The sequence below is a fragment of the Vulpes vulpes genome, chromosome 3 (assembly GCF_048418805.1).
Source record: "Vulpes vulpes isolate BD-2025 chromosome 3, VulVul3, whole genome shotgun sequence".
In the NCBI taxonomy this organism is placed as follows: domain Eukaryota; kingdom Metazoa; phylum Chordata; class Mammalia; order Carnivora; family Canidae; genus Vulpes; species Vulpes vulpes.
Window position 1 is genome coordinate 91,891,377 of NC_132782.1, and position 23,308 is coordinate 91,914,684.

The window sequence follows — 23,308 nt, forward strand, 5'->3', positions numbered from 1 at the left end:
TCTGTGTTGGGGTCAGGGTTCCCTAGAAGTTTGGGCTGACCTGAGTTAGAAGTTGGGAAGAGAAAAAGAGTGCACCCTGAAGTGTTCTTCCCTCCCAACTGAGTCTTCCACCACCTGCAAGAAAGGTGGGAACCACTATAACCCTGGTCTCTGGGAAGGCAGCAGAGAGGTGTTGAGATTCGTCAGTCTCATTGCCAGCAAGTAACAGTGAGTCCCAGCCCTCAATACCCAGCCCTGCACACATGGCCTCTGGGAGTGGGCCTGGGAGAGAGGTGGGAAAGCTGAAATCAAGGGAGTGCCCCTCCCAGTTCCCAGAGGACGGCTTCCATGCTGGGAGCAAGTCTACTCTATGTCAGATTCTGGTCCAAGCCCTTTGACCTTCAACAATTCTGAGTCCAAGAATTGTCCAAGGTCACTCAAGCAGTAAATGGGGGCAGCTAGGATTTGAATCCACAAAATGTGGCCACGGCTACAGCCCAGAGAGGGGGGGTGAATAGCCCAGGGTAACACAGCCACAGTCCCAGAGCTGGGAGCTGCTCAGGCTCCCTTCCTGGGCTGAGGAAAAGCAAGGACACATGACTCTGAGCCAACTTGGGGGCGGAGCAGAGGTGGAGCTAGGGAAACCCAGGTGGCCTCTCTGAAACCCAGAGCTTAGGCAGCAGAGTGGCCTGGAGCAGCATGAAGCAGAGCTGGGGACCCGGGCTGCTCATCCTGGGAGCAGTGGTCCTCATGAAGGGTGAGCACCCCCGTGTTTGTGTGGGTAGGGGAGTGGTGCAGTGGGTGTTCAGGGGCCACCCTCTGCCCCGGCCGCCTCACATCTTGGTGCGTGTGAGGGAGCATGCCAGTAGGGTGGACAGGCTGTCTGTGGTGATGTAACTGTGCCTGGCTGTGTAGCAGGGGAGGTGTATGCGGCCACTCATGTCAGAACAGGAGTGACTTTCTTGGGCTAGACTTTAGTCTGTATCTGCAGGGACTGTGCCTGTGTGCGTGTACCCTGTTCCCCTCTCTGCCTCTCCACTTCCAGAATGACCTTTGGCGAGTTCTGGGAGCTCTTTGGCTCCTTTGGCTCCCTGTCTCTCCATATGTCCCATCTCTCCTGGCCCAGATATTGATATGCCTGTGACGGGAAAGAGGGAAGGCAGGGGATCCTTCAGTAGAGTTTCTGGCGGTTTCTGGAACAGTGGGGGTGACTGAGTTGTCAGAACAGGGGTAGGGTGAGTCTCCATCTCCTGGAGCCCTCCCCCACTTGGACGTGACGTCGGCCTCTAATCCTTCCTCTTAGGCATCACGGCTGAAAGCACAATTAAGCTAATGCTCACCACATTTATGGGCCGCCTCCCTGACTCAGTGGCGGGGGCTGGAGTTGGGGGTTCTGAAGCCTGGAGGAGGGTTGGACTGGTCCCAAGCTGAACCCTGGCCCAGGAGTGCTGAGCACAGCTAAGGGAGGAGAATTAATTACTAAGTGTACACTCTGAATAGCTTCCAATAAAAGCTGTTTCTTGACCTCATATATTTTCATTCTGGGAGGGGCCGGTGAGGTAGCTGCGCAGTCATAGGCAAGGACCCAGGGCCCGACCCCCAAAACCTATGCCTTCCACCAAGGCTGGGCCAGGCAGGTAAGGCTCCCCCAGGTCTCACCTGTGTCTCTCTCTTCCCAGGTCTTCGAGCAGCTCAGCTTGGTAAGCTCTGGGGACATGGGGCCAGGCCTTTCTTGGGGCTCCGTCTGGCCTGTGGGGAGGGCAGGACAGGCCTTCTGCCAGTCTGATCCGCCCCTCTTCACAGTGTGTGGGCAGCGTGGCCCTGGTCCCCCTGAGCCTCAGGAGGGCATCACGGTACCTGGCGAGTGGCCGTGGCAAGTGAGTGTGAGGAGGCGGGGAGTCCACATCTGCAGCGGATCCCTGGTGGCGGACACCTGGGTCCTCACTGCTGCTCACTGCTTTGAAAAGTGAGTCGTGGCTGGAGTCAGGCAGAGCTTCTGGCTTTTGCCACTGTCCCCCTTTGCATTCAGTGCCTCGGCCTTGTCCCTCCTCTTTCAGGGCAGCAGTGACAGAACTGAATTCCTGGTCGGTTGTCCTGGGTTCTCTGCAACGTGAGGGGCTGAGCCCAGGGGCTGAGGAGGTAGGAGTGACGGCTCTGCAGCTGCCACGGGCCTACAGCCACTACAGCCAGGGCTCAGACCTGGCCCTGCTACAACTTGCCCACCCCAAGGCCCACACACCCCTCTGCTTGCCCCAACCTACCCATCGCTTTCCTTTTGGGACCTCCTGCTGGGCCACTGGCTGGGATCAGGACACCAATGGTGGTAAGTACTGGCCCAGACTGAAGCCCAGAGGCCCTATGCTTGCCCAAGGTCACATAGCCTCAGCTGCCAACTGTCCCTCTACTCAATGTCCCTTGGTCTCCCAACCCCCTTTCTTTCGTCAGCTCCCAGGACTCTGCGAAATCTGCGCCTGCGTCTAATAAGCCGCCCCACATGTAACTGTCTCTACAACCGGCTGCACCAGCGTCTGCTGGCCAGCCCAGCTCGGCCTGGGATGCTGTGTGGGGGCGCCCAGCCTGGGGTGCAGGGGCCTTGTCAGGTCTGATGGGGAAGACAAGGGAAGGGAACAGAAGGGGAGGGGGGACCTAGCCCTGGGCTTGGTACTCAATCCATAGGGATGGGTGGCAGTGCCACTGTTAGAGGGTGTCTGCCCATGGCTGGGACTCAAGTGTCTATCCTTGACTCCTTTGCCTGGCTCCAGGGAGATTCCGGGGGCCCCGTGCTGTGCCGCGAGCCTGACGGATACTGGGTCCAGGCTGGGATCATCAGCTTTGCATCAAGCTGTGCCCAAGAAGACACTCCCGTGCTGCTGACCAACACAGCTGCTTACAGCTCCTGGCTGCAGGCTCAGGCTCAGGGGGCAGTCTTCCTGTCCCAGAACCCAGAGACCCCAGAGATGAGTGATGAGGACAGCTGTGTAGGTATGAGCAGGGCGCGTTAGGAGTGGGACATGTCGGGACACCCAGGCCTGCATAAGGACTTCTGGGCAGCAGACAGAAGCACAGTGAAGCAAGTTTCAGCTCAGAATAGAAAATTGGGACAAAACATTCACGTACTAATTAGGGGGCTTTTAAGGCCCCTTTCAGCCCCTAAGATAGTAACACCCCCATTTAGGGCTGAGAGGCATAGTTACTTCAGAACTCTGTGCATTTAGAGTTTAGGTGAGAAGAGGGATCTGAGATCTAATTGAAGGTTGTAGGGATAAGCTGCAAGTTTCCAAGCAGGGACCCAGTGAGATTGGACAGGGCAGGGCTCCCACTCAGAATTCTAGCATTAAGTGACTAACATGCAAATTTCATGCAAAGTAATTCTTAGGATGGAAGCTGTGTCTTGATGGTAAGAGCAGTACTAGTGAGCCAGAATTCTGGGGCCAGTCCAAGCCTGGAGGGGTACAGACAGATGGGGTAGAATGATGAGCAGGGCCACTCCCATGAGGCTAGACCATCAGGGTTTAAGAGCTTAGGTCTTAGCTTTTGAGTCTCAAGTCAGCAACCTGCCTGTGTTTAATGAGCTAGAAAGTCACTTGACCTCTCTGGAACTTTGCTTATGTCGGTAACGAGGGTAACAAGATCCAGCTTACAGGATATCGTGGGCAGTGCTTAGCACAGGGCCAGGCATGCAGTAAGCACTTAGCAAGAAGGCAGGTGATGTAATCTGTCTGTTCCAGCCTGTGGATCCTTGGGGAGAGAAGGTCCCCAGGCAGAAGCCCCCTCCCCATGGCCCTGGGATGCCAGGCTGAAGCACCAGGGGAAGCTGGCCTGTGGTGGAGCCCTGGTGTCAGAGGAGGTAGTACTGACTGCTGCCCACTGCTTCATTGGGTGAGCCATGTCTCTCTTGCCTTTGTGCCCACCCCCGCCCCCTCTCCTGCCCTCACTGGCAGCCCCACCACCCAATGCTGCCTCTACACAGGCGCCAGACCCCAGAGGAATGGACCATAGCACTGGGGACTGGAGCAGAGGAGCGAGGCCTGAAGCAACTCATCCTGCATGGGGCTTATACCCACCCAGAGGGGGGCTACGATGTGGCCCTCCTGTTGCTGGCCCAACCTGTGACACTAGGCCCCAGCCTTCGGCCCCTCTGCCTGCCCTATTCTGACCACCATCTGCCTGACGGGGAACGTGGCTGGGTCCTGGGGCTGCCCCGCCAAGGAGCAGGTACGTAGGACAGGCCCCAGCAGCTGTCCCATCCATCCTACAGGCTGCTGGGGCAGCTGGGTCTTTACCTTCACCCTACAGGCATCAGCTCCCCTCAGACTGTGCCTGTGACCCTCCTGGGACCCAGGGCCTGCAGCCGGCTGCATACAACTCCTGGGAGCGACAACATCCCCATTCTGCCAGGGATGGTGTGTACCAGTGTTGTGGGTGAGCCACCCAACTGTGAGGTGAGCCCCAGTCCCCCCAGACCTCACCCCACAGACCCCTGGCATCTTTATCCTGTAACTCACAGACCTTCTGCCCGGCTTGGCCTCCAGGCCTGCCTCTCACTTGAAATCGGGCCTTTCTGCCAGCTGGCTCCCAAGCAGCCAGAGCCTCAGCCCAGCCCCTAGCCGCTTCTGCCCCCACGGCTGCCTAGGGAGAAGAGGAAGTCACCCACTATCACCTGACCCCTTACAGGGTCTCTCTGGGACACCACTGGTACATGAGGTGAGGGGCACATGGTTCCTGGCTGGGCTACACGGCTTTGGAGATGCCTGCCAAGGCCCGGCAAGGCCCGCAGTCTTCGTGGCACTCCCCGCCTATGAGAGCTGGGTCAGCAGTTTGGACTGGCAGGTCTATTTTGCTGAGGAGCCGGAGCCTGAGACCGAGCCTGGAAGCTGCTTGGCCAACATGAGTACGTGGCCCTAGGGCTTCCCTGCTGACACTTCCCTCTCTAGACCCATCCTCTCTCCATCCAGGGAAAGATCTGTTCTGACCCACCTCTAGGTTGCCCTGGGATAGAAGGACAGAATTCTGGTTCTTCATTATTATGACTTGGAGCAGGCCTCTCAACTTCAAACCTCAGTTTTCTCATGTCATGGGGGTTAAGTAGCATCTTCTTCCTCTTCTTCCAGGGAGGGAGGAAAGTTCTGAGGATGAGGCCAACCCCATCCTCCTTCCTCTTCCTGACAGGCAAACCAACTGGCTGTTAAGGTGGCTCTGGGATACTGCAGACACAGTGAGACAATCCCTGCGTCACTGCCCTTGTCCCTCTCCCACTTCCCCAACCCACATGTGATGCCAGGCACGGGGCAGGCCCAACAGCCCAGGGGGCTCTGGGAAGAAGCCTGCCCAGACCAGCTGCTGCCCTCACTCCCTACCCTGCAGGACAGGGAGGTGTCACCTGTGGATGCTCCCCTACACCCAGCTCTGCTATCTGACGCAGGCGTCCCCAGCCTTCTCTAGTATTCATCCCCTCAGATACAATCACACCAGCCACTTACTTTGAAAATTCATTTTTTGGGGGGAGGGGGAGCAATTTTCCTTTTTTTTAAAACTTAAATAAATTGTTACAAAATAGACTTTAGAAAATAAGTTACAAATTGTAGCAAAAGGCTCCCCTTCCACAGGCAACATTCCCACCTGTGGCTCTCTGAATGGCCTCTCCCTGGTGTTAGAATCTGGCTGGTGACAGTGGCCCCACATCATGGCAGAGCCTGGCACCGGGTTTCTTGCAGGGCTGGTCATAAGAGCATCGTGACAAAGAATGGGGAAAGGAAAGCCTTCAAGGACAGGGACATGAGGGATACCTCACCCCCTCCTAATGCAAGCAGCCAGATCTGGGTCCTCTGCACAGTGGGAGAGAATAAGAGATGGGGAAGCCTAACTACTCCTGAGCAAAACATGGAGATCAAGCCTTTCCCTGCAACCTGCCCCCCCCTCCCCGCCTGTATTCTGATCTTTGGAGACTTGAAGTTTAGAGGGAGAAGCTGAGGTCTGCAGGCCACTGGGGTGAAGGATCCAGAAGTGAGGTCGTGGGGGTGGGTGGAGGGGGCAATGACAAGTCCCCTCTGCCTGCTGCTGGTGCCTTTGGGGCTCCTGGGGAGAAAGAAAGGAAATCACTGACTCAGGGCAGCAAACCCCACACAGCTTGCACCCCTTGTTCCCTAGCCCCGCAGGCCATCCTGACAGCACCCCGCGGGGCCCCAGAGGCCTGCATGAAAACTCCTAATTATTTTTCTAGGCCTCATTGACTGGCCTCTCGCTCATTCCCTTGAGGTCACGAGAAATCTTTTATTCTGAAAGCCATCGTGTCAGCACTCTCTCAGGGCACTCTCACTCACCATTCCCTCCTTCCCTGAGTCCCTGGTCAAAGACCAGCCATCTCAGGGACACCCGCCCTTGTTGGCCAATATATGGAGGGGTTCTGGGACAAGGCCTACAGATCTCCAGAGGAGGCTGACGGCATGAGCCGAGGGCCCAGGAACAGGCTGAGGAAACAAGCTGCCCCACTCCCCCATAGCTTCCTCCTCCAGCAGGGCTGGGTGGGGTGGCTTTCCATGGAGATTTCCCCTGACAGACGATGGGAGATAGGGCTAATGCCTGCTGTTGCTACAGCTGGGCCTGGCTTCAAAGAAACAATTATCTGTGACTCAGTCCTCCAGTTAAAGGTGTGCTGGCGGGAATGGGGGATGCAGGTAGAAAGAGTGGTTTGGTTGGCTCCTAAAAAGGAGATGCACAGCAGAGAGAAGAAAGGGTTCAATAAAGGGGAGAAGAGACGGGGGGGCAGTATCAGTAGCAAGGGACCAGAGATCTAGTTTCCAAGCAATGAGGAGGGGGACCAGAGACAAGATGCAGGGAAGAGGGACGGGAAGCTGGGGGGCTAACCAGTGGCCCAGTTTCCCTGGCCAAGTCAGCAAAAAAGACAAAGAGCAGTCTAGTCTGGGGGTGCATCCCACACCCCATTCCTCACTCTTGCTCCCTGCCTCAAGGAAAGAGCACCACCTTTCTCTGGAGACCATTTCTCTCTGGAAATCATTCCTTGACTGGCTGGATCAGGAGTCTCCAGATGTAGTAGCCAGATAGCTGCCTCCTCTCCTCAAACAAAACACCCCTTCTTCTTTGGTTCCTGCCCTGCGGCTGCCTCAGCCTCTGCCCACACCCTACCCCACCCCACAGTTCAGCCCAGCAGGCTGTTCACCTGACCCAGAGGTTCCAACGTCAGTCCTCCCAAGGTGGCATCCTCAAACTGATTTTCTCCATATCCAAGCCGCACCTGCCCCACCCTCTCTAGGAAGTCATGTGACCCTCCCCCCTCCATGCCGCCCCCACTCTGTGCCCATCTCCTCTGGGACCCTTCCGTTCTCTGCCCAAGCCATTCGTGCCCCCGTACCAGAGCTGGCCACTGTCCACTCCTCCTGGTGCTGTTGCTGGTGCTGCTGGAAGCTGATTCGGCGGCGGAAGTGGCGGGGACAATGGGGGCAAGTGAAGGGCCCCTCCCGAGGTGCATGGACCCGCCCGTGACCCTCCAGCCGGGCAGCTGTCCGGAAGGCCTTGCCACAGATGCTGCAGCGGTGGCGCTTGGGGTCTGTGTGGGTCCTGCCATGGTTTTTAAGGGACAGCAGGTTAGGTAGAAGTTTGGGGCAGAGGGAGCAGGGGTAGAGTCCAGTGGTGTGAGCCTTCTGATGGTTTAGCAGGCTACCGGCATGGCGGTAGGACCGCCCACACTGGGCACAGCGGAAGGGCCGTTCCTCGTCTTCAGCCACCGTGGACTTTACTCCTTGGCCCCCATTAGCTCTCCCAGCACTCTCTCCTGGGGCTGTGTGGGGTTCTGATGGGGACTTCTGGATTCCCCCTTGGCCAGAGGGATCTGCCTCAGCCTCCACAGTCTCACTGGCAGGACCTCTGGCCTCCTGTGTCTGGGGTGGCACCTGACTGAGGCTGCTGGCATGAGTGGGCAGGTGACTGGCTAGTTCATGATGGGACTGAAAGGCCTTACCACAGTCAGGGCAGGCAAAGGTCTGGACAGCTATGTGGTTGCAGCTGTGGCTCCTTGTGGCCACAGGATTTGAGACCTCCTTGGAGCAGAGCAGGCAATGGTGGCAGTCTGTCTTGGGGGTGCCGTGGCAGTTCAGAGGGCCTTCTGACTGGCAGTACGTCTTGCCACAACAGCTGCAGGAAAAGGGGTGACTCTCTGGCTGGAGCTGAGGTCTGCTATCTCCATTGTCCCAGCTCTCCACAGGACTCAGACTAGGTCCATTGGGCTGGCTGTTGCCAAGGTGGCAAGAACTCTTGGGGATACTGTCCCCTGACTCATCTTCTGGCTTGGTCAGTACATGACCCGGAGGAACACAACCTTCACCATGATTCACCGATCCCCCATCTCCTTGCCTCCCTTCCACATTCCCCATGTCCCTGGATACTAGCTCAGTGGGTTCTGAACCTGCTGCCCCAATGGGGCTCTGACTCTGCTCCCCCAGCCTCCCGGGTCTATCCTCCAGCTGGAGAACTGCCTCAGTATCACCTGCTCTGTCTTCCAGTCCCTGGCCATTGGCCTGGTTCCCCTCTGGGCCCTCCAGGCCCCTCTGATCCCTTTCAGTCTCTGCTTCATGCTCCCGGAGGTGCCGCTCCAGAGATCCCCGGCCAGGGAAACCCCGGCCACACAGGGCACAGCGCACGGCCATCCGCCGTGACAGCCCTGCTCGCCGCCGCTGGCTCTCTGAGTGCAGCCTCTGGTGGTCCTTCAGGGCCACGCCATTGGAGTAGGTCTTGGGGCAAGTGGGACAGCTGTAGTGACCTGTCTCATGGCTGCGCCGGTGGTTCAGGAGGCTGCCCGCGTGGCGGTAGGCCCGCCCGCATTGCCCACACCTGAAGGGTCGATCTTCCCGAGTCAGCTTCCGGACACCCCCGCTCCCACCACGCTCAGTGTGGAGCCGTTGGTGGCTGGCCAGCTGTTTCCGCAGGCGGAAGGCCTTCCCACATTCACTGCAGCGGAAACGCCGAGGATCTGCATGGATGCGCCGGTGGTTCTTGAGGGACATGAGGTTGGAGAAGCCTTTGGAACAGGCCTGACAGCCAAAGTGGCCAGTCTGATGGCTCTGCCGGTGATTGATGAGGCTGCCGGCATGCTTGTAGGACCGGCCACACACCTCACAGCTGAAGGGACGCTCTGAGCTGGCCTCAGTCTGGCAGCTCTTCTCTGCCGTCTCCAGCCTCGGCTCTGCCTCGCCCCCCTTCACAGAGGCCTCCTCCCACTCCTCCTCTTTCACCTTTGCCTCCTCCTCTGAGGGCTCTGCTTTAAGTTCTTCCTGGAATTTTCCCATGTCTGCCTGCCCCGGTCCTTCTGCCACTTTCGGAGGCTCTCTGCTGCCTCCGGCCTCTGGCACAGGCCCCACCTGGGGCTCAGAGCCTTTGCAGCGTGGGTGGTTTCGCAGATGATTACGGTAGGCAGCCAGGTTGGGGTAGCAGCGGGAGCAGACAGGACAGATGAAGTCTCCAGTCTGGTGGATCTTGCGGTGGTTTACCAGGCTGCCGCCATGGCGATAGGTCTTGCCACACTGATTGCAGCGAAAGGGGCGGGGTTGGGTCTCAGGTGGGCTTTCCCCGCCCTGCAGGCAAACGCTGTCTACAACCATGGCACCTGCTCCCTCTCCAGACTTTGTGTCCCCACCCTCCCCAGAGAGAGAAGCCACTGCTGTGCCCTCAAAGACACAGTCACCATCTGCAATCCTTCCCATGGCATCATCTGACTCTCCTAAGTGGCTGGGAGCTTTGTCTGTGGTGTTCCCAGAACTCTGACTCTGGTGATGACGCTCCAAGCTCCCCAGGTCATCATAGGTCTGACCACAGCAGCCACAGATGTGCCCATAACCAGCTCCATCCAGTGCCTCCACCTCCCGCTGCAGCTGATTCAACAGCTCTGCTTCCGAGAGCTGCAGCGGAGGGCTCTGGGTGGAGGTTGCCCCTGAGGCTCCTTCCTCTTCCCCCTCCTCCTCGGAGCCCTCAGTCAGACCAGAGGAGTCATGAGCCTGGCGTCGGTGAAGCCTGTAGCCAGCCCGTCCTGGGAAGATCATGCCGCAGAGGCAGCAGAGGAAAGGCTGCGCAGGGGCTGCCTCCCCGGGTCCGTGGTTCTGGAAGTGGCTGCGCAGGGCAGGCAGAGAGTCAAACTCCTTCGGGCAGAGGGAGCACTGATAGATGCCTGGTGGATGGCAGGGCCTATGGCTCAGCAGGCCAGTGGCATGAGGGAAAGAATGCCCACAGTCAGAACACGTGTGGGAGACCTCAGCCTGCCAGGTGGTGACAGCTTCAGGAGTTCGGCGAGGGGAGCTGCACTGGCCAGTGGCTGGTTTCTGGTCTTCATTCACCCCCATGGCACCATCACAGAAGCGAGTCCCATTGCTCTCCTCATGGCCTGGGATGTCTGAGTTGTCAAGGAAACATGCCTCCTTTCTTTCCAGCCCTTCCTCACTACCACTGCTCTCTTTATCACCCTGGCTATGGGCCTCAGCCCGCTCAAGCCCACATCTATCTCTTTCGGCTTCAACCTGCAAAGAGCCCCTGTCGCTTTCCAAGCTGCCTTCGGCTCCGTTAGGACCTCCGCCTGGAGGCTCTTGCGGACCGTCCAGGCCCTCATTGCTTTCCACCAACTCCTGCACCCAGTTCCCGCCTGATGGGAGTTTGGCTTCCCCGCCACTGCCAGCACTGCTAGCCCTCCTCCGGTGCTGCCTGCTCCACCGCCCACTGTGGCGTCGCAAATGGTTCTTCATGGCAGCCATGGTGTGGAAGTGCTTGGCACAGGCCCCGCAACTGAAGTCCCCTGTCTGGTGGGTCTGCCTGTGGTTGATAAGGCTCCCTGAGTGGCGATAGCTCTTCCCACAATCTTGGCAGGCAAATGCCCGAGGAGGGGACACCCTGGTCTCTGTCCTACTGTCTTCCCCTTTCCCATGAGTCCGGCCATGATGTTCAAGGCTCTCAGGGTCTTCAAAGAGCATCCCACAGAGGTTACACATCTGTGGTGCTGTCCTCTCTGCTGCTGGGGAGACACCTGTGGCTTCCTCTTCATGTTTGCACCCATGCCCCTGATCCATATGCGGGGCTGCCTCTGCTTCCACTTGGTCAGGAGGGAGCTCTACCTTGAGGTGGCTGGGGGGTCCCTCAGCCCCTGGTCCTGCACTGCGGCGAGCAGCTTTGCAATGGACTCGTACATGGTTGCGCAGGGCCATAAGGTTGGGATACTTGCGGGGACAGAGGGAGCACTGGTATTCTCCAGTCCGATGGCTGTGGCGGTGGTTCACCAGGCTCCCCCGGTGGCGGTAAGCCCGACCACACTCATCGCACTTATAGGGGCGGTGGTCCAGGGTGGTGGTGGGGACTTCTTCCTCTTTGTGAGTTGTATCTGCCAGAGGCAGGGGAGTTGATGGCACTGATGGCTGCCCATCCTCCCCAGCTCCTTGCCGGGGTCTGTGATGAGCCCGCACGTGGTTTTTGAGGGCAGCTGCGTTGAACAACTGCTTGGAACAGATGGAGCAGGGGTAGACACCTGTCTGGTGGCTCTTACGATGGTTGATGAGGCTCCCGGCATGGCGGTATGTACGGCCACAGTCCCCACAGCGGAAAGGCCGGTACTCCTCAGGGCCGCAGTCCTCCAGCTCCCCAGAGGTGCTGAGCTCCCCGGAGCAGTTCAGCATCTGTGTACTAGGGAGCTGGTCCTGGCTGCTCTGATCTGTGTGCCCATTGGTTGTGGGCATCCCTTTCTCTTCCCATAGCTGCTCCTGCCTTGCCCCCTCATGGGATTGTTGGTGGTCCAGCAGCTCTCGGGGGAGCCGGAAGGCACGGGGACAGTGGGGACACTGGTAAGGCTGATACTGGGCATGGAGTCGGGAGTGGTTCTTCAGAGCCATTAGGTTAGAGAACTCCTTGAAGCAGATGGCACAAGGGTAGATGCCCAGGGTGTGGCTCTGCCGGTGGTTGGTGAGGCTCCCGGCATGCTTGTAAGTCTTGCCACACTGACTGCACTTGTACCGCCGTTCCTCCTCAGCAGGAGGTGGCTGAGCCGGCTCCTGGCCCCCTGTGAAATTCACAACTGATTCAGCCAAATACTGTTCCAAATTGCTAAGGAGGCTACTGGCTGGGGTGGGCAGCGGGGTGGCTCTCGCAGAATTGGTGGTGGGCCCCCAGCCCTCTGCACCCTCCTCGGAATCTGGCTGGCTTTCCCAGCCTCTTTGTCTGGTGGATGGATCTTCCCTGGGGTCAGGCCCAGAGCCAGATGTCTCTTCAACAGGTTTTTCCTGGCTTGTCCAGCTTTCCCCAGGGCTGAGCCTCTGGTCCCTGGAGTCAGAAGATGTTGTTTCTCCCTGCAGGTGTGGAACAACTTCCTTGGAGCGGGGAGGCCTGCGCCTCCGGCGGCCCTCAGGAGCATGAGTCCTCATGTGGCTCTTGAGGGCCACGGGGTTGGTAAAGTCCTTGCCACAGGTGGTACAAGGGAAAAGGCCAGTCTCGTGGGTCCGCCGGTGGTTGACCAAACTCCCTGGGTGACGGTAGCCCCGCCCACACTGCTGACAGCGGTAGGGCCGAGGGATACTGTCTGCCTCCTCACTGTCCTGCTTGGAAGATGGATGGAGCAGCTCTCGGTGCCGGGACAGCTCTGGGAGACTAGGAAAGTGGCGCTGACAGTCAGAGCAGCTGAGTGAGGTGGGTGTGTCCTCCATGGGGCAGTGTGGCAGAAACCTGGAGGTTCAGGAAGAGCAGGCAGGTGGCAACAGCATCTTCCTCTGGTGGTGGGACCAAGGCCTAGGAAGAGGGGGGCAGTGGTCAGAAGGCAGGCCTCAGTTAACTTTGCCTCTTGGCTCTATAAGCAACAAGCTCACAGAGGTCACAGAGATGTTCCCCAAGCAGTAATCCCCAGGGACTTGCTTTCTGCTGGATCTAATCTGAAAGCATCATTTAAGGCCTCCTTGCACACAAGCTCCTAGGCCTAACTCATCCCTAGAGATATAGATAAGGAAACGAGTCTAGAGGGATGCAACCTATCTCTGATCACAGTCCTACCTACCTCTGTTCACAGACCAAATCCAAAAAAACCTACTGTCTCTAACCCTCTTTTCTGTATACTTCTGAACCAACCAACCAACCAACCAACCTATCTCCTGAGAGCTCTTCAAGGAAACCTGAACCTTTTCTAGGACCTTCAATATGAGAAGTTCAGTCTTCTCTCCCTGACCCCTCAGCTAAACAGCGCAGCCTAAAGACACTGAAAAGCAGCCTTTTTCTCCAGGTGACAGCTGAGGACCTGAGAAGTAGGGTAGGAGCCCTCTTCAGAGAAAGGGCTGGCTTGTTCCCCCAACCTCTTATTCCTTCAGGGTCACTGAAAGACTATGTGAGCCACCTCCTTCACCTTCTTGCCCCTGAACCCAAATTATCTTGCATCTTGGAAAATTCCAACCCATTTCTGGTTGGTCTTCACCCCCTACCGTTTTCCTTCTTACACATCCTCACTATATCCTTTTCATTTTTTTTCTCCTATCCCCTTTTAAAATACTTATGTTGACATCAACTCACGCTAACTGGGCATTACCTGGGCATTACTGGGCATGCGCGGGGTACTGTGCTAAGTAAAGAATATTCTTGTGTCACTTAATCCTCGCAACACACTGCTGCTCCTCTTATCCCAGTTTCACAGGAGCAAACCCAATGACTCCGGCGATCTTCTCTCCGGAGCCCTAACTCTCTCCATAGCAGGCCCCCATGCCCCTTCCATCACCTTGGCCTTCGCGGACTCTGATTCTTCACTCTCATGGGACCCCTACGCGCATACAACTCAAACCTCCGGATCTAAACCCCTTCACTCAACCTGCTTCCCGACTTCTCACCTCACAAAGCTCCTTTGCTCGAGCCCCTTCTCCTGATCAACCACCAACCAGTCTTCTCCCCTCACTCATCTCCTCGGCCAATTTCCTCTCACGACCCCTACCTCGCTCGGGTGGCCCCTTTTCGTTCCCGCCGCGGGTGAGTCCGTTGGGGACCGCAAACGGGAGCGCGCCTGCGCACTGGGACCCTCACCCTAACTGCAGCCGCGCGCCCCAAGGGGTGGCTGTGGGGGGCTCTCGCGCTCCCACACACGCACACTTCGCCAGGGCTCCTGGGAGGCGGGAAGGGATGGAAAGAAAGAAAGGAGAAAAGGGAGAAGGAAGGAGGCAAAGGAAAGAGGGCGCAGCTGGCCGAAGCCAGAGTCTACCCCCAGCTCCGCGGACACTTCCTATTGTTACTAGGAAACAGGAAGTGTCCTAGCCGCAAAAGGTTCCCCCCGAAACCTCTGCCTCGAGAACACTTCCTGTGTCGCCTCCACACAGACACAGTTCCGGGGCTAAGGGAGAGGGAGCCGAAACGCGACTCTGACCCCGCCCACGAGGGTCAAAGCACGGCGCTGTTTTGCGCTAGTCTTAGCCACACTTCCGGCAAGAGCTGCTAAAATTGTTCCGGTGCATATTGATTCAAAGCAGAAGAGGAAAAAAAGGGTTCTGCTGCGCTAGCCTCGGTACTTTAGCGACACTTTTCGTGCGGCTCCCTGAAAAACTTCCCAAGGCAGATGGAGGGAGTTTCATTCACTCCTTGTACTGAGGGAAACGTGGTGGAGCATAAGCGGATGTGGGTACTACAAAGCTTGCGCATGGCCCTTCTGTTCTCCCGCCTTCCAGTTCTTGGTGATCTGGCCCCAAGCTAGCAATGGCCCGGTATATACCGTAAACCTGCCTGGCGTCCCCTGTCATTAGCACCCACAGAAACCCTTGCAAGATGTTTCTCCGCCACCTTCGCCTGCTGTGCTCAGGTAAACTTTGCCTTCCTCCCGGGCGAGAAGAGCTCCCGCCCACTTCCGCTTGCCAGCCCCGCCTCCCCCTCCCCCCACCACCCCCCCGCTGGGTCCTAGTGCCTGCCTCTCCCTGGCAGTGTCCCGGGCTCCGTCGGCGAGAGCGGCCGCCGCTGACGCCGCGGAGCCAGCCCAAGTTCGTTAAGGTAGGAAATGCCAGTGGGAAGCCGCGGGGACCCCCGGGCCGCCCCAGCCCGGACGCAGTCTGAGAGGCCTCAGTTTCCCTGTGGTTGCAGAGGGCGGATGGGGTTGGCCTGGCGCGAGCAGCGCGGGCGGGGCGGGAGGAGTGCGGCCCCGGGAGGGCGCCGGCGGGCTCCGGCCCAGCGGGTCCTAGAACCCGCCGGCTGTCCCCGCGGGCCGGCTGCTGCGGACGCCAGGGCTCGGCCGGCGCGGCTGCCCGCCTTGCGCGGTGCGGGCCTTGGGGGTCCTAGAGCCCGCCATGTTGCGGGCTTTTGTCCCAGGCGGGCGGGCCGCCTAACCAGGTCCCCGGCGTCTGCGCCACCCCTCCCCGGCCGAGGTCCTGGCCGCCCCTCCCGCGGTCCTAGAGAACGCCATCTTGCAGGCCTTTGTCCAGCGCCCGGCCCTTGGCCCATTCATTTGCTCGTTCTCTTCTTCTTCGTTCGCTCTTTCTTGACTCGTTCTCCAAGGCAACGTTTTGCTAGCCTTCCGAGACGAGTCAGCCCAGGGCTGTGCCCTGCGGGGCTGTCTAGTGGGGGCGGCGACGTGTGGACAGCTGCAGGGAGCGGGAGGCGCAGGGTTTCTGCAGCCCTAGGCCCCCTCTCAGCGCGTCTCCTAGGCCCTAACGCCCTTCAAAAACTCCCACGTACTTCAGAGACCGCCTTTTACTGATGAGAAAACTGAGGCCCAGAACGCCGTGGCACCCTTACCTCTACTGCCTATTAAGTATTCTTGAGGGCACTGGGGAAGGGGGGCATTTGAAGGATGCAAAAGAGTTTCCCCATAGGAGAAGGCCAGCGAGGCTCCGGAGACAAGAGAGAACTGCAGGTGGAGGTGCGTTTAGGTGAGAAAGTTTGAGAATTGAGGCTGGAGCTTAGTTTGCTGTTGGGACGGGGACACTGCTGCGGGAGCTGAGGCTGAAGAAGTGGGTTAGGGTTAGATTGTGAATTGGCCAGTTTGGAGGTCTAGGAGATGATTAGCACTCACTTCTGCATGGTTCACAGTTCCCTATTCACCATCTCAGCAGGTCTCAGGGCTACCTGTGTACACGTGGGGAGACCAAGGTGCAGAAGGGATAAAAAGTGATTCCTTTTTCACTTCATGCCAGCTTGCAGGGTCCTAGCCCAAGTTGTCTGGGAATGAAATCAGTGCATCTCTGGCATTTACAGGCTGTTCTGGCAGCAGGCAGCAGGCCTGCATCTCCCTTCTAAGCCAGTAGTGAAGCAAAGTCAAGCCTCCCTCACCAGAGCAATGAAGCCACTGTGGGATATTGGGGTGATATTTGGACCTTGTGAACTTGGATCAGCAGAGAAATTCAGCTAATAAATAGTTGTTGACAGATATTCTCACAAACCCCTACTATGGGGGAGGCAGAGGCCATACCACCCCACCTGAGTTTGAATTCTGTCTCAGAGCTTGATTCATTTACTTTGTTCTGGGACATTAGCCACAGTTCTAGGTGTAGGGGATACAAAATAATAAAGGTTCCTGGCTCTTTGCCAGCCTAGACTCTGGTGCTGCTGGGGACCAAGAATTAATAATCCAGCCATAAAATGTGTAAGTGCTACCAAAGCAACAATCAGGAGAGAAAGAAGAAGTTTGAGAGCCAGACCACCTGGCTTTGAAAACTAGTTATGGCCATGACCAGTCTTCATTTCTGTGTGCCTCAGTATCCCTGTCTATAAAATGAGGGAAATAATACTGTTTAACTTTGTTCAGGCTAACCATAACAACAACAACAAAACCCCACACAGGCTGAGGGGCTTAAGGAACAGAAATTTATTTCTCACAGTTCTGGAGGCTGGGAAGTCCAAGATCAAGATGCTGGCCAATTTAGCTCCTGGTGAGGAGTCTTTTTCTGGCTTGTAGATGTCCACCTTCTTGTTATGTCCTCACATGGTCTTCTCCATGCATGTGCACCTTCAGTCCATTGGAAATTTCTAGGCAATTGTGAAGCTTAGCTTGAGTAATACAAACAAAATGCATAGAATGATACCTGGCCCATGATAAGCTTGCAAGGAATGTTATCCAGATGAGCACTATAAGAGAGACTAAAGAGGAGGGGACAGTGATGAACAAGGATGCAGATAGCGTTAAGAAAGGTGGTCAGGAAATCCTTCTTTGAGGAGGTGACGGGGCTGAGGCCCAAATGAAATCAAAGAGATAGCTACACAAGTGATCCTCCGGGAACAGTGGCAGAGGAAACTACTGGTACAAAGGCCCTGAGGTGGAAAAGAATTTAGCTCTTTTTTTTTTTTTTTTTTAAAGATTTTATTTGGGATCCCTGGGTGGCGCAGCGGTTTAGCGCTTGCCTTTGGCCCAGGGCGCGATCCTGTAGACCCGGGATCGAATCCCACATCAGGCTCCCGGTGCATGGAGCCTGCCTCTCCCTCTGCCTATGTCTCTGCCCCCCCCCCCTCTCTGTGTGTAACCATCATAAATAATAAATTAAAAAAATTAAAAAAAAAATAAAAGATTTTATTTATTCATGACAGACACAGAGGGAGAGAGGCAGAGACACAGGCAGAGGGAGAAGCAGGTTCCACACAGGGAGCCCAATGTGGGACTCGATCCTGGGTCTCCAGGATCTGGCCCTGGGCTGAAGGCGGCCCTTAAACCACTGAGCCACCTGGGCTGCCCGAATTTAGCTCTTTTTGGAAGGGAAAGAGAGCCTGTGTAGGTCAGGCCTAGTGAGACACAAAGAGGAGTGAGAGTGAGGTAGGCAGGAGTTAGAGCCTTGCTGGCCAGGGAAAAGATCCTGGCCTTTGTCCTAGGAGCAGTGGAAACTCTCCTGAGTTGACTCATAAACCCCAAATGAATACAGCTGGTAGAGAAAGAACCCAGCCCACACACCTGAAGACTTGGATTTGAGTCTGGGCTTCTTGACTAGCTAGGTGTCCTTGAACAAGTATTGTCCCTTATGGGGGCCTTAATCTCCATATCTGAAAGAGAGGTGTAGTAAAAATGCCTCTCTCAGAGAGGCTTTGTGAAGACCTAAGGATAAGTCTTTGGTTCTTAAGTCTTCTGTGTTGGCTGGCATGACCCCAAGAGTGTATCTGAAGTACAGATTTGTGAATCCAACCTCAGATTCCCTGGATGATTATTCTCATGCGGGGGGGGGGGGGGGGGTCACAGATCTGACTTGGAGAAACATCAGTCTAGGGAGTGATGGGTGGAAGAGCCCTTAGTGAACAATGAAGTGAGTTAATGGTGGGATTTTAATTAGAGCCTCGCCTACGTGGTCCTCTGCTCTTCATGGAGCTGGGCACCTGGTGTGTCCCTTCCTTTCCCTCAGGGAAGTGTTTTAGGAGGAGAGATGTATACCTCTAGCTATCTGGTTTCTGGTTCACAGAGAGAAATACTGAGGCTTGGAGCTTGGAACCCAGGGGTCAAGCCTTCTGAGAGGGAAACAGCAGCATAAAGGGTGCTGGTTCTGGTCTCAAGGCAGTTCCCCGGGAATGAGAGAAGATAAGATGTGGCCTGAACTCAGGGTTCTGGTAAGTGTAGGGCTGGCCCAGGCAGCAGACAAGTATGGGAAGCCCAGACAGCCAATCAAGAGCCCAGCAACTCAAGGCAAGTTAAGCAGTTGGATTCAAGTCCCACCTATGAGTCTAGCTTTGTGACCATGGGCTAGTCACTAAACCTCTTAGAACCTCAGTTCATTTGTTCATAAAATGAGGACAAGAACCTCCATCTTAGGAAACTGTGAGAGAATTAAATAATGTAGCAACACACTCAGCAAAGTGTCTGGCTCTAAGAAGACTCCTAATAGTTTAGGGCAGTTATTGATATAACTCATCCAACACTATGAAGTAAGTAACTAATATTACTTCCATTTTTCAGATGAGACAATTGAGGTACTATGGCATGAAGTAAATGGCACAAGTTACAGCTAGGAAGTAAATGGGACAAGATTGGAAGCCTGGCAGTTTGGCTTCAGAGATGGGACACTTAACCACAAAGCTACATTGTTTCTCTGGGCCTCAGTTTCCTTCTCTGTAAAAAAGGAATATATATAACAGAACTCTCATGGTGTTGACATGAAGTTTGAGTTAATACATATAAAGAGCTTAGGATACTGCCTTTTATTTAGCAAGTGCTCAGTAAATATGAACTATCATTTTTATTAAAGAGAAACTTCACCAGTCAGACTGTCCAGAGATGTCTGGAAAGGAGGTAGTGACTGCCTCCTCCAGAGATAGCGAAGGATCCTCTGGAAACTCTAGGGGGTTTCAAGCCCAGGGAAGGTTAAGCCTCATGCCCTTTAACTCACCTTCCAGCCCCAGCATTTAGTGGGAAAAGTGCAGGGGAGGAAACATAAAACAAAACAAAACAAGCTGAGGTTGGAACAGAGTTGTGTGGGATTGGGTCCCAAAACCATAGAGGAGATGCAGGAAGAGCTTCCTGGGGAAAGTGGGGCTCAAAGGAAGGATTGGTGGGATTTGTAATAGACAGGAAGGACCTAAGGGTTTGCATGATGTGATGGAAGTCATGGAAAGTTATTGAGCAGGGGATACATGAAACTTTACGAAGAAGATTCTGGCTGCCTGTATACATAGCATGTATGTGTCTAGGGGCAGAAGACTGATGCAGGGCCACTAGGTAGAAGAGTGCTGATGCAGCAGCCCTTGCCACTTACCCCAAGGGCTCCTGTGGGTCATAATTTTGAAGCTACCCACCCCTGAGGTATACAGCTGAGGAAAGAGGTCTAGAAAGGAGCACTAGATTCAGGCCTTCTGCCTCCCAGCCTAGCTTCTGGACACACCTGGCTCCCTCCCCTGCCTATAGCTGCATCCTTCCCCCTCACCCTGGCCGCCCCCAGCAGCTGGTGCTGAGCATTCCCTAAGTGGATCTGCCCATAATCCTCTTCTTTTCATCCCCTAGGGAGGATGAGCTGGTGTTAAGACTAATGCATCCATTAATCCTATTTCCTCCCAGCCATGATCCCCAGGAGCAGCTGGGTGGGGGGTGTCTGGGCACTGAATGAGAAAGAAGCGGCTTTAGCTAGAGCAAGTGCCCCAGGAGACCAGGCTAAATCAGATATATTGATTATGACTGAGACACTTCTAACTTCTAGAAATGGCTCAGGCTGCCTTGAGAGTAATGAGCTCCCCATTACCAGAGCTATGGGAGCAGGAGCCCAGCAGCGATGCCAGAGCAGAGGGTGGACCAGGATTCCTGTCTGGGGTGGAGTCCCTTACAGCTGTGCAAGGCCAGAATTCAGTGGGAACAGTTGCTGCCTCTGACTAACCAGAGGGGAAAGACAAAATACATCCGCTGGGGACCTATCACTTCAGACAGACAGTGCCAGTCGCCAGTTAGCCCACTAGCTCTGCCTTCTTCTGGACCTACCTCTGTCTTCCCTGGGTACTTGAGAGCCTTCAGGCCAGACCCGCATCTGGGTAGCCTCTGTGTCTGCAGCCTGTATAGGACCCTGTGCCCTGGCACAGGCCTTAGACCCTGAGCTGAAGGAGGAAGATGGTGAGATGGATGGAATCTGGGCTGTCCGGGAATGCGACGGGGTTTAGAGCCCCTCTGAGGTTACCTGGTCCAACTTCTTTCATCAATGAACAGACCAGGGAGGAAATCCGGTGCAGAGTGTACAAGCCAGGAATGTTTAGAAGGAGGGATATGGCCATCCCTGGCAGGAAATGCAGATAAGACAGAATTTTCCCCCTTTGAGGCCTTAGCAAATTGCAGAGAGATGTGGCTTGTGTCTCACTTTGCTTCTTTCCTAGAGAAGCTCCGCCCATTGAAGCCATGGAGGTGGAGTCTGCGGAGGCCCCGTCCTCTGCCCCTGGCTACAAGCGCTCCGGCCGCCGCTACAAGTGCCTGTCCTGTACTAAGACTTTTCCAAATGCGCCCAGGGCAGCGCGACATGCTGCCACACATGGCCCTGCAGACTGCGCGGAGGAGGTGGCGGATGCGATGCTGAAGCCAGAGACAGAACCCAAAGCAGAGGATGCGGGCGGGGACAAGGTGTCAGGTGCATCGGCTAAGCCTCGGCCCTATGCATGCCCGCTGTGCCCCAAGGCCTACAAAACGGCACCCGAGCTGCGCAGTCACGGTCGCAGCCACACTGGCGAAAAGCCCTTCCCTTGCCCTGAGTGTGGCCGCCGCTTCATGCAGCCCGTGTGCCTGCGCGTGCACCTAGCCTCACACGCTGGTGAGCTGCCTTTCCGCTGCGCTCACTGCCCCAAGGCCTACGGCGCGCTCTCCAAGCTCAAGATTCACCAGCGCGGTCACACTGGTGAGCGGCCCTACGCTTGTGCCGACTGCGGCAAGAGCTTCGCGGACCCTTCGGTGTTCCGCAAACACCGGCGCACGCACGCAGGCCTGCGGCCCTACAGCTGTGAGCGCTGTGGCAAGGCCTACGCCGAGCTCAAGGACCTACGCAACCACGAGCGGTGAGAACACCTGAACTGGGGTGGCCGGGCCCTGGTGACTGGGGGGGGCGGGGAGAGCTGGCCAGTGGGGCGGAGGTGGGGCAAGGCTGCCCTGTGACCAATAGGGCCTGGGGCGGAGCCTCAGTCTCAGCCAATGGGAAGGTGGGTGGGGCGGGGCAGACTGCGTCGGGAGGGGGCTGCTGGGACCTAACTGGCCTGGGTCCCTGGACAGCTGGAGAGGGGGCAGGGCTGGAAGTTGTGCAGCTCAGAGGATCGCTGGTGGAGGCCCGTAGGTGGGAGTGGAGCCTGGCTGTGGTGTGCAGAGCGGGGTCTTCTCTGGGACCTAGGCACCCATCCTGAAGGTTTCCTACTCTGGGGTGCAGCCTCGTGGTCCCCAGGGATGTCAGGAGCCCCTGTCGTACTGTGCAGACAGGCAGCAGGGGTCAGGTGATAGGCCTGCCACCTTCACGTCCCGTCCTCCGTACTCCGCAGGTCCCACACGGGTGAGCGCCCCTTCCTCTGCTCGGAGTGTGGGAAGAGCTTCTCCCGCTCATCCTCGCTCACGTGCCACCAGCGCATCCATGCGGCACAGAAGCCCTATCGCTGCCCAGCCTGTGGCAAGGGCTTCACGCAGCTCAGCTCCTACCAGAGCCATGAGCGCACCCACTCCGGCGAGAAGCCTTTCCTGTGCCCACGTTGCGGCCGCATGTTCTCCGACCCCTCGAGCTTCCGGCGCCACCAGCGGGCACACGAGGGCGTGAAGCCATACCGCTGCGAGAAGTGCGGCAAAGACTTCCGGCAGCCTGCAGACCTGGCCATGCACCGGCGGGTGCACACGGGTGACCGGCCGTTCAAGTGCCTGCAGTGTGACAAGACGTTTGTGGCGTCTTGGGACCTCAAGCGCCATGCTTTGGTGCACTCAGGCCAGCGGCCCTTCCGCTGTGAGGAGTGCGGACGAGCCTTTGCCGAGCGAGCCAGCCTCACCAAGCACAGCCGGGTGCACTCAGGTGAGCGCCCCTTCCACTGTAATGCCTGTGGAAAGTCCTTCGTGGTATCTTCAAGCCTGAGGAAGCACGAGCGGACCCATCGAAGTAGTGAGGCTGCAGGGGCTCCCCCGCAACAGGAGCTGGTAGTGGGGCTGGCACTGCCGGTCAGCGTGGCGGGCGAAGGCTCTGCAGCCCCGGGGGCAGGTGCAGGCCTAGGGGACCCTCCGGCAGGGCTGCTGGGGCTGCCCCCTGAATCAGGTGGTGTGATGGCCACCCAGTGGCAAGTGGTGGGCATGACGGTGGAACACGTGGAGTGCCAAGATGCTGGGGTTGGGGAGGCTCCTGGTCCCTTGGGAGGGGCAGGCGAGGTGGGGGGCGAGGAGGTGGATGAGAAGCCACCGCAGTTTGTGTGCCGGGAGTGCAAGGAGACATTCTCCACTCTGACTTTGCTGCGACGGCATGAGCGCTCACACCCAGAGCTCCGGCCCTTTCCCTGCACCCAGTGCGGCAAGAGCTTCTCTGACCGGGCAGGGCTGCGCAAACACAGCCGCACCCATAGCTCTGTGCGCCCCTACACCTGCCCCCACTGCCCCAAGGCCTTCTTGAGTGCCAGCGACCTGCGCAAGCACGAGCGCACCCACCCTGTGTCCATCGGGACCCCCACGCCCCTCGAGCCCCTTGTGGCTTTGCTAGGAATGCCTGAAGAGGGACCAGCTTGAGGCCCATGTCCCCTACACCTCACTCCCAGAAGCCCAGACCTCCTAGGAGGCCTCCTGAACCTCTCTTCCCTAGCTCACTCTTTAGACTCCAGATCCTTGCCCCCCTCCCAGGCCGCTAGCTCTTCCTTGCCAACAAAGAGCTGGGGACAATGGAGGTGGGCAGCAGCTGTTGAGAGACACTTGTCACTCTGAGTAACACTCATTAAAGCATTTACTTTGACA

The 23,308-nt window shown here is 56.9% G+C and overlaps 3 protein-coding genes across 15 annotated transcripts; 2 read left to right on the top strand and 1 right to left on the bottom strand.

Annotated features, from left to right (window-relative positions):
• Window positions 1–544: 544 nt before the first annotated feature.
• Window positions 545–5,537, top strand: PRSS53 (serine protease 53). Of its 8 annotated transcripts, XM_072753438.1 has the most exons (11): window positions 545–736; window positions 1,659–1,679; window positions 1,783–1,945; window positions 2,037–2,302; window positions 2,425–2,579; window positions 2,742–2,961; window positions 3,708–3,858; window positions 3,950–4,194; window positions 4,276–4,421; window positions 4,654–4,870; window positions 5,091–5,537. In XM_072753438.1, the coding sequence occupies exons 1-11, from the start codon at window positions 679–681 to the stop codon at window positions 5,252–5,254; spliced, it is 1,806 nt and encodes a 601-aa protein (XP_072609539.1). In that variant the 5' UTR covers window positions 545–678; the 3' UTR covers window positions 5,255–5,537. The 8 variants fall into 8 exon arrangements, with proteins under 8 accessions (XP_072609539.1, XP_072609542.1, XP_072609544.1 ...); XM_072753441.1 differs by lacking the exon at window positions 1,659–1,679 and having other exon boundaries at window positions 545–754; window positions 5,149–5,537; XM_072753443.1 differs by lacking the exon at window positions 1,659–1,679 and having other exon boundaries at window positions 545–754; window positions 4,276–4,382; window positions 5,149–5,537.
• On the bottom strand, window positions 5,456–14,411 carry ZNF646 (zinc finger protein 646). 3 transcript variants are annotated; one of them, XM_026011208.2, is made up of 3 exons: window positions 13,925–14,411; window positions 7,349–12,744; window positions 5,456–6,054 (listed from the first exon to the last, which is right to left on the bottom strand). In XM_026011208.2, the coding sequence occupies exons 2-3, from the start codon at window positions 12,660–12,662 to the stop codon at window positions 5,933–5,935; spliced, it is 5,436 nt and encodes a 1,811-aa protein (XP_025866993.1). In that variant the 5' UTR covers window positions 12,663–12,744; window positions 13,925–14,411; the 3' UTR covers window positions 5,456–5,932. The 3 variants fall into 3 exon arrangements, with proteins under 3 accessions (XP_025866993.1, XP_072609537.1, XP_025866994.1); XM_072753436.1 differs by having other exon boundaries at window positions 13,824–14,239; XM_026011209.2 differs by having other exon boundaries at window positions 14,014–14,220.
• On the top strand, window positions 14,397–23,308 carry ZNF668 (zinc finger protein 668). Of its 4 annotated transcripts, none has more exons than XM_026011210.2 (3): window positions 14,397–14,779; window positions 20,739–21,402; window positions 21,874–23,308. In XM_026011210.2, exons 1-3 carry the CDS (start codon window positions 14,746–14,748, stop codon window positions 23,084–23,086), a joined length of 1,911 nt encoding a protein of 636 aa, XP_025866995.1. In that variant the 5' UTR covers window positions 14,397–14,745; the 3' UTR covers window positions 23,087–23,308. The 4 variants fall into 4 exon arrangements, with proteins under 4 accessions (XP_025866995.1, XP_025866996.1, XP_025866997.1 ...); XM_026011211.2 differs by having other exon boundaries at window positions 14,407–14,779; window positions 20,734–21,402; XM_026011212.2 differs by having other exon boundaries at window positions 14,779–14,964; window positions 20,734–21,402.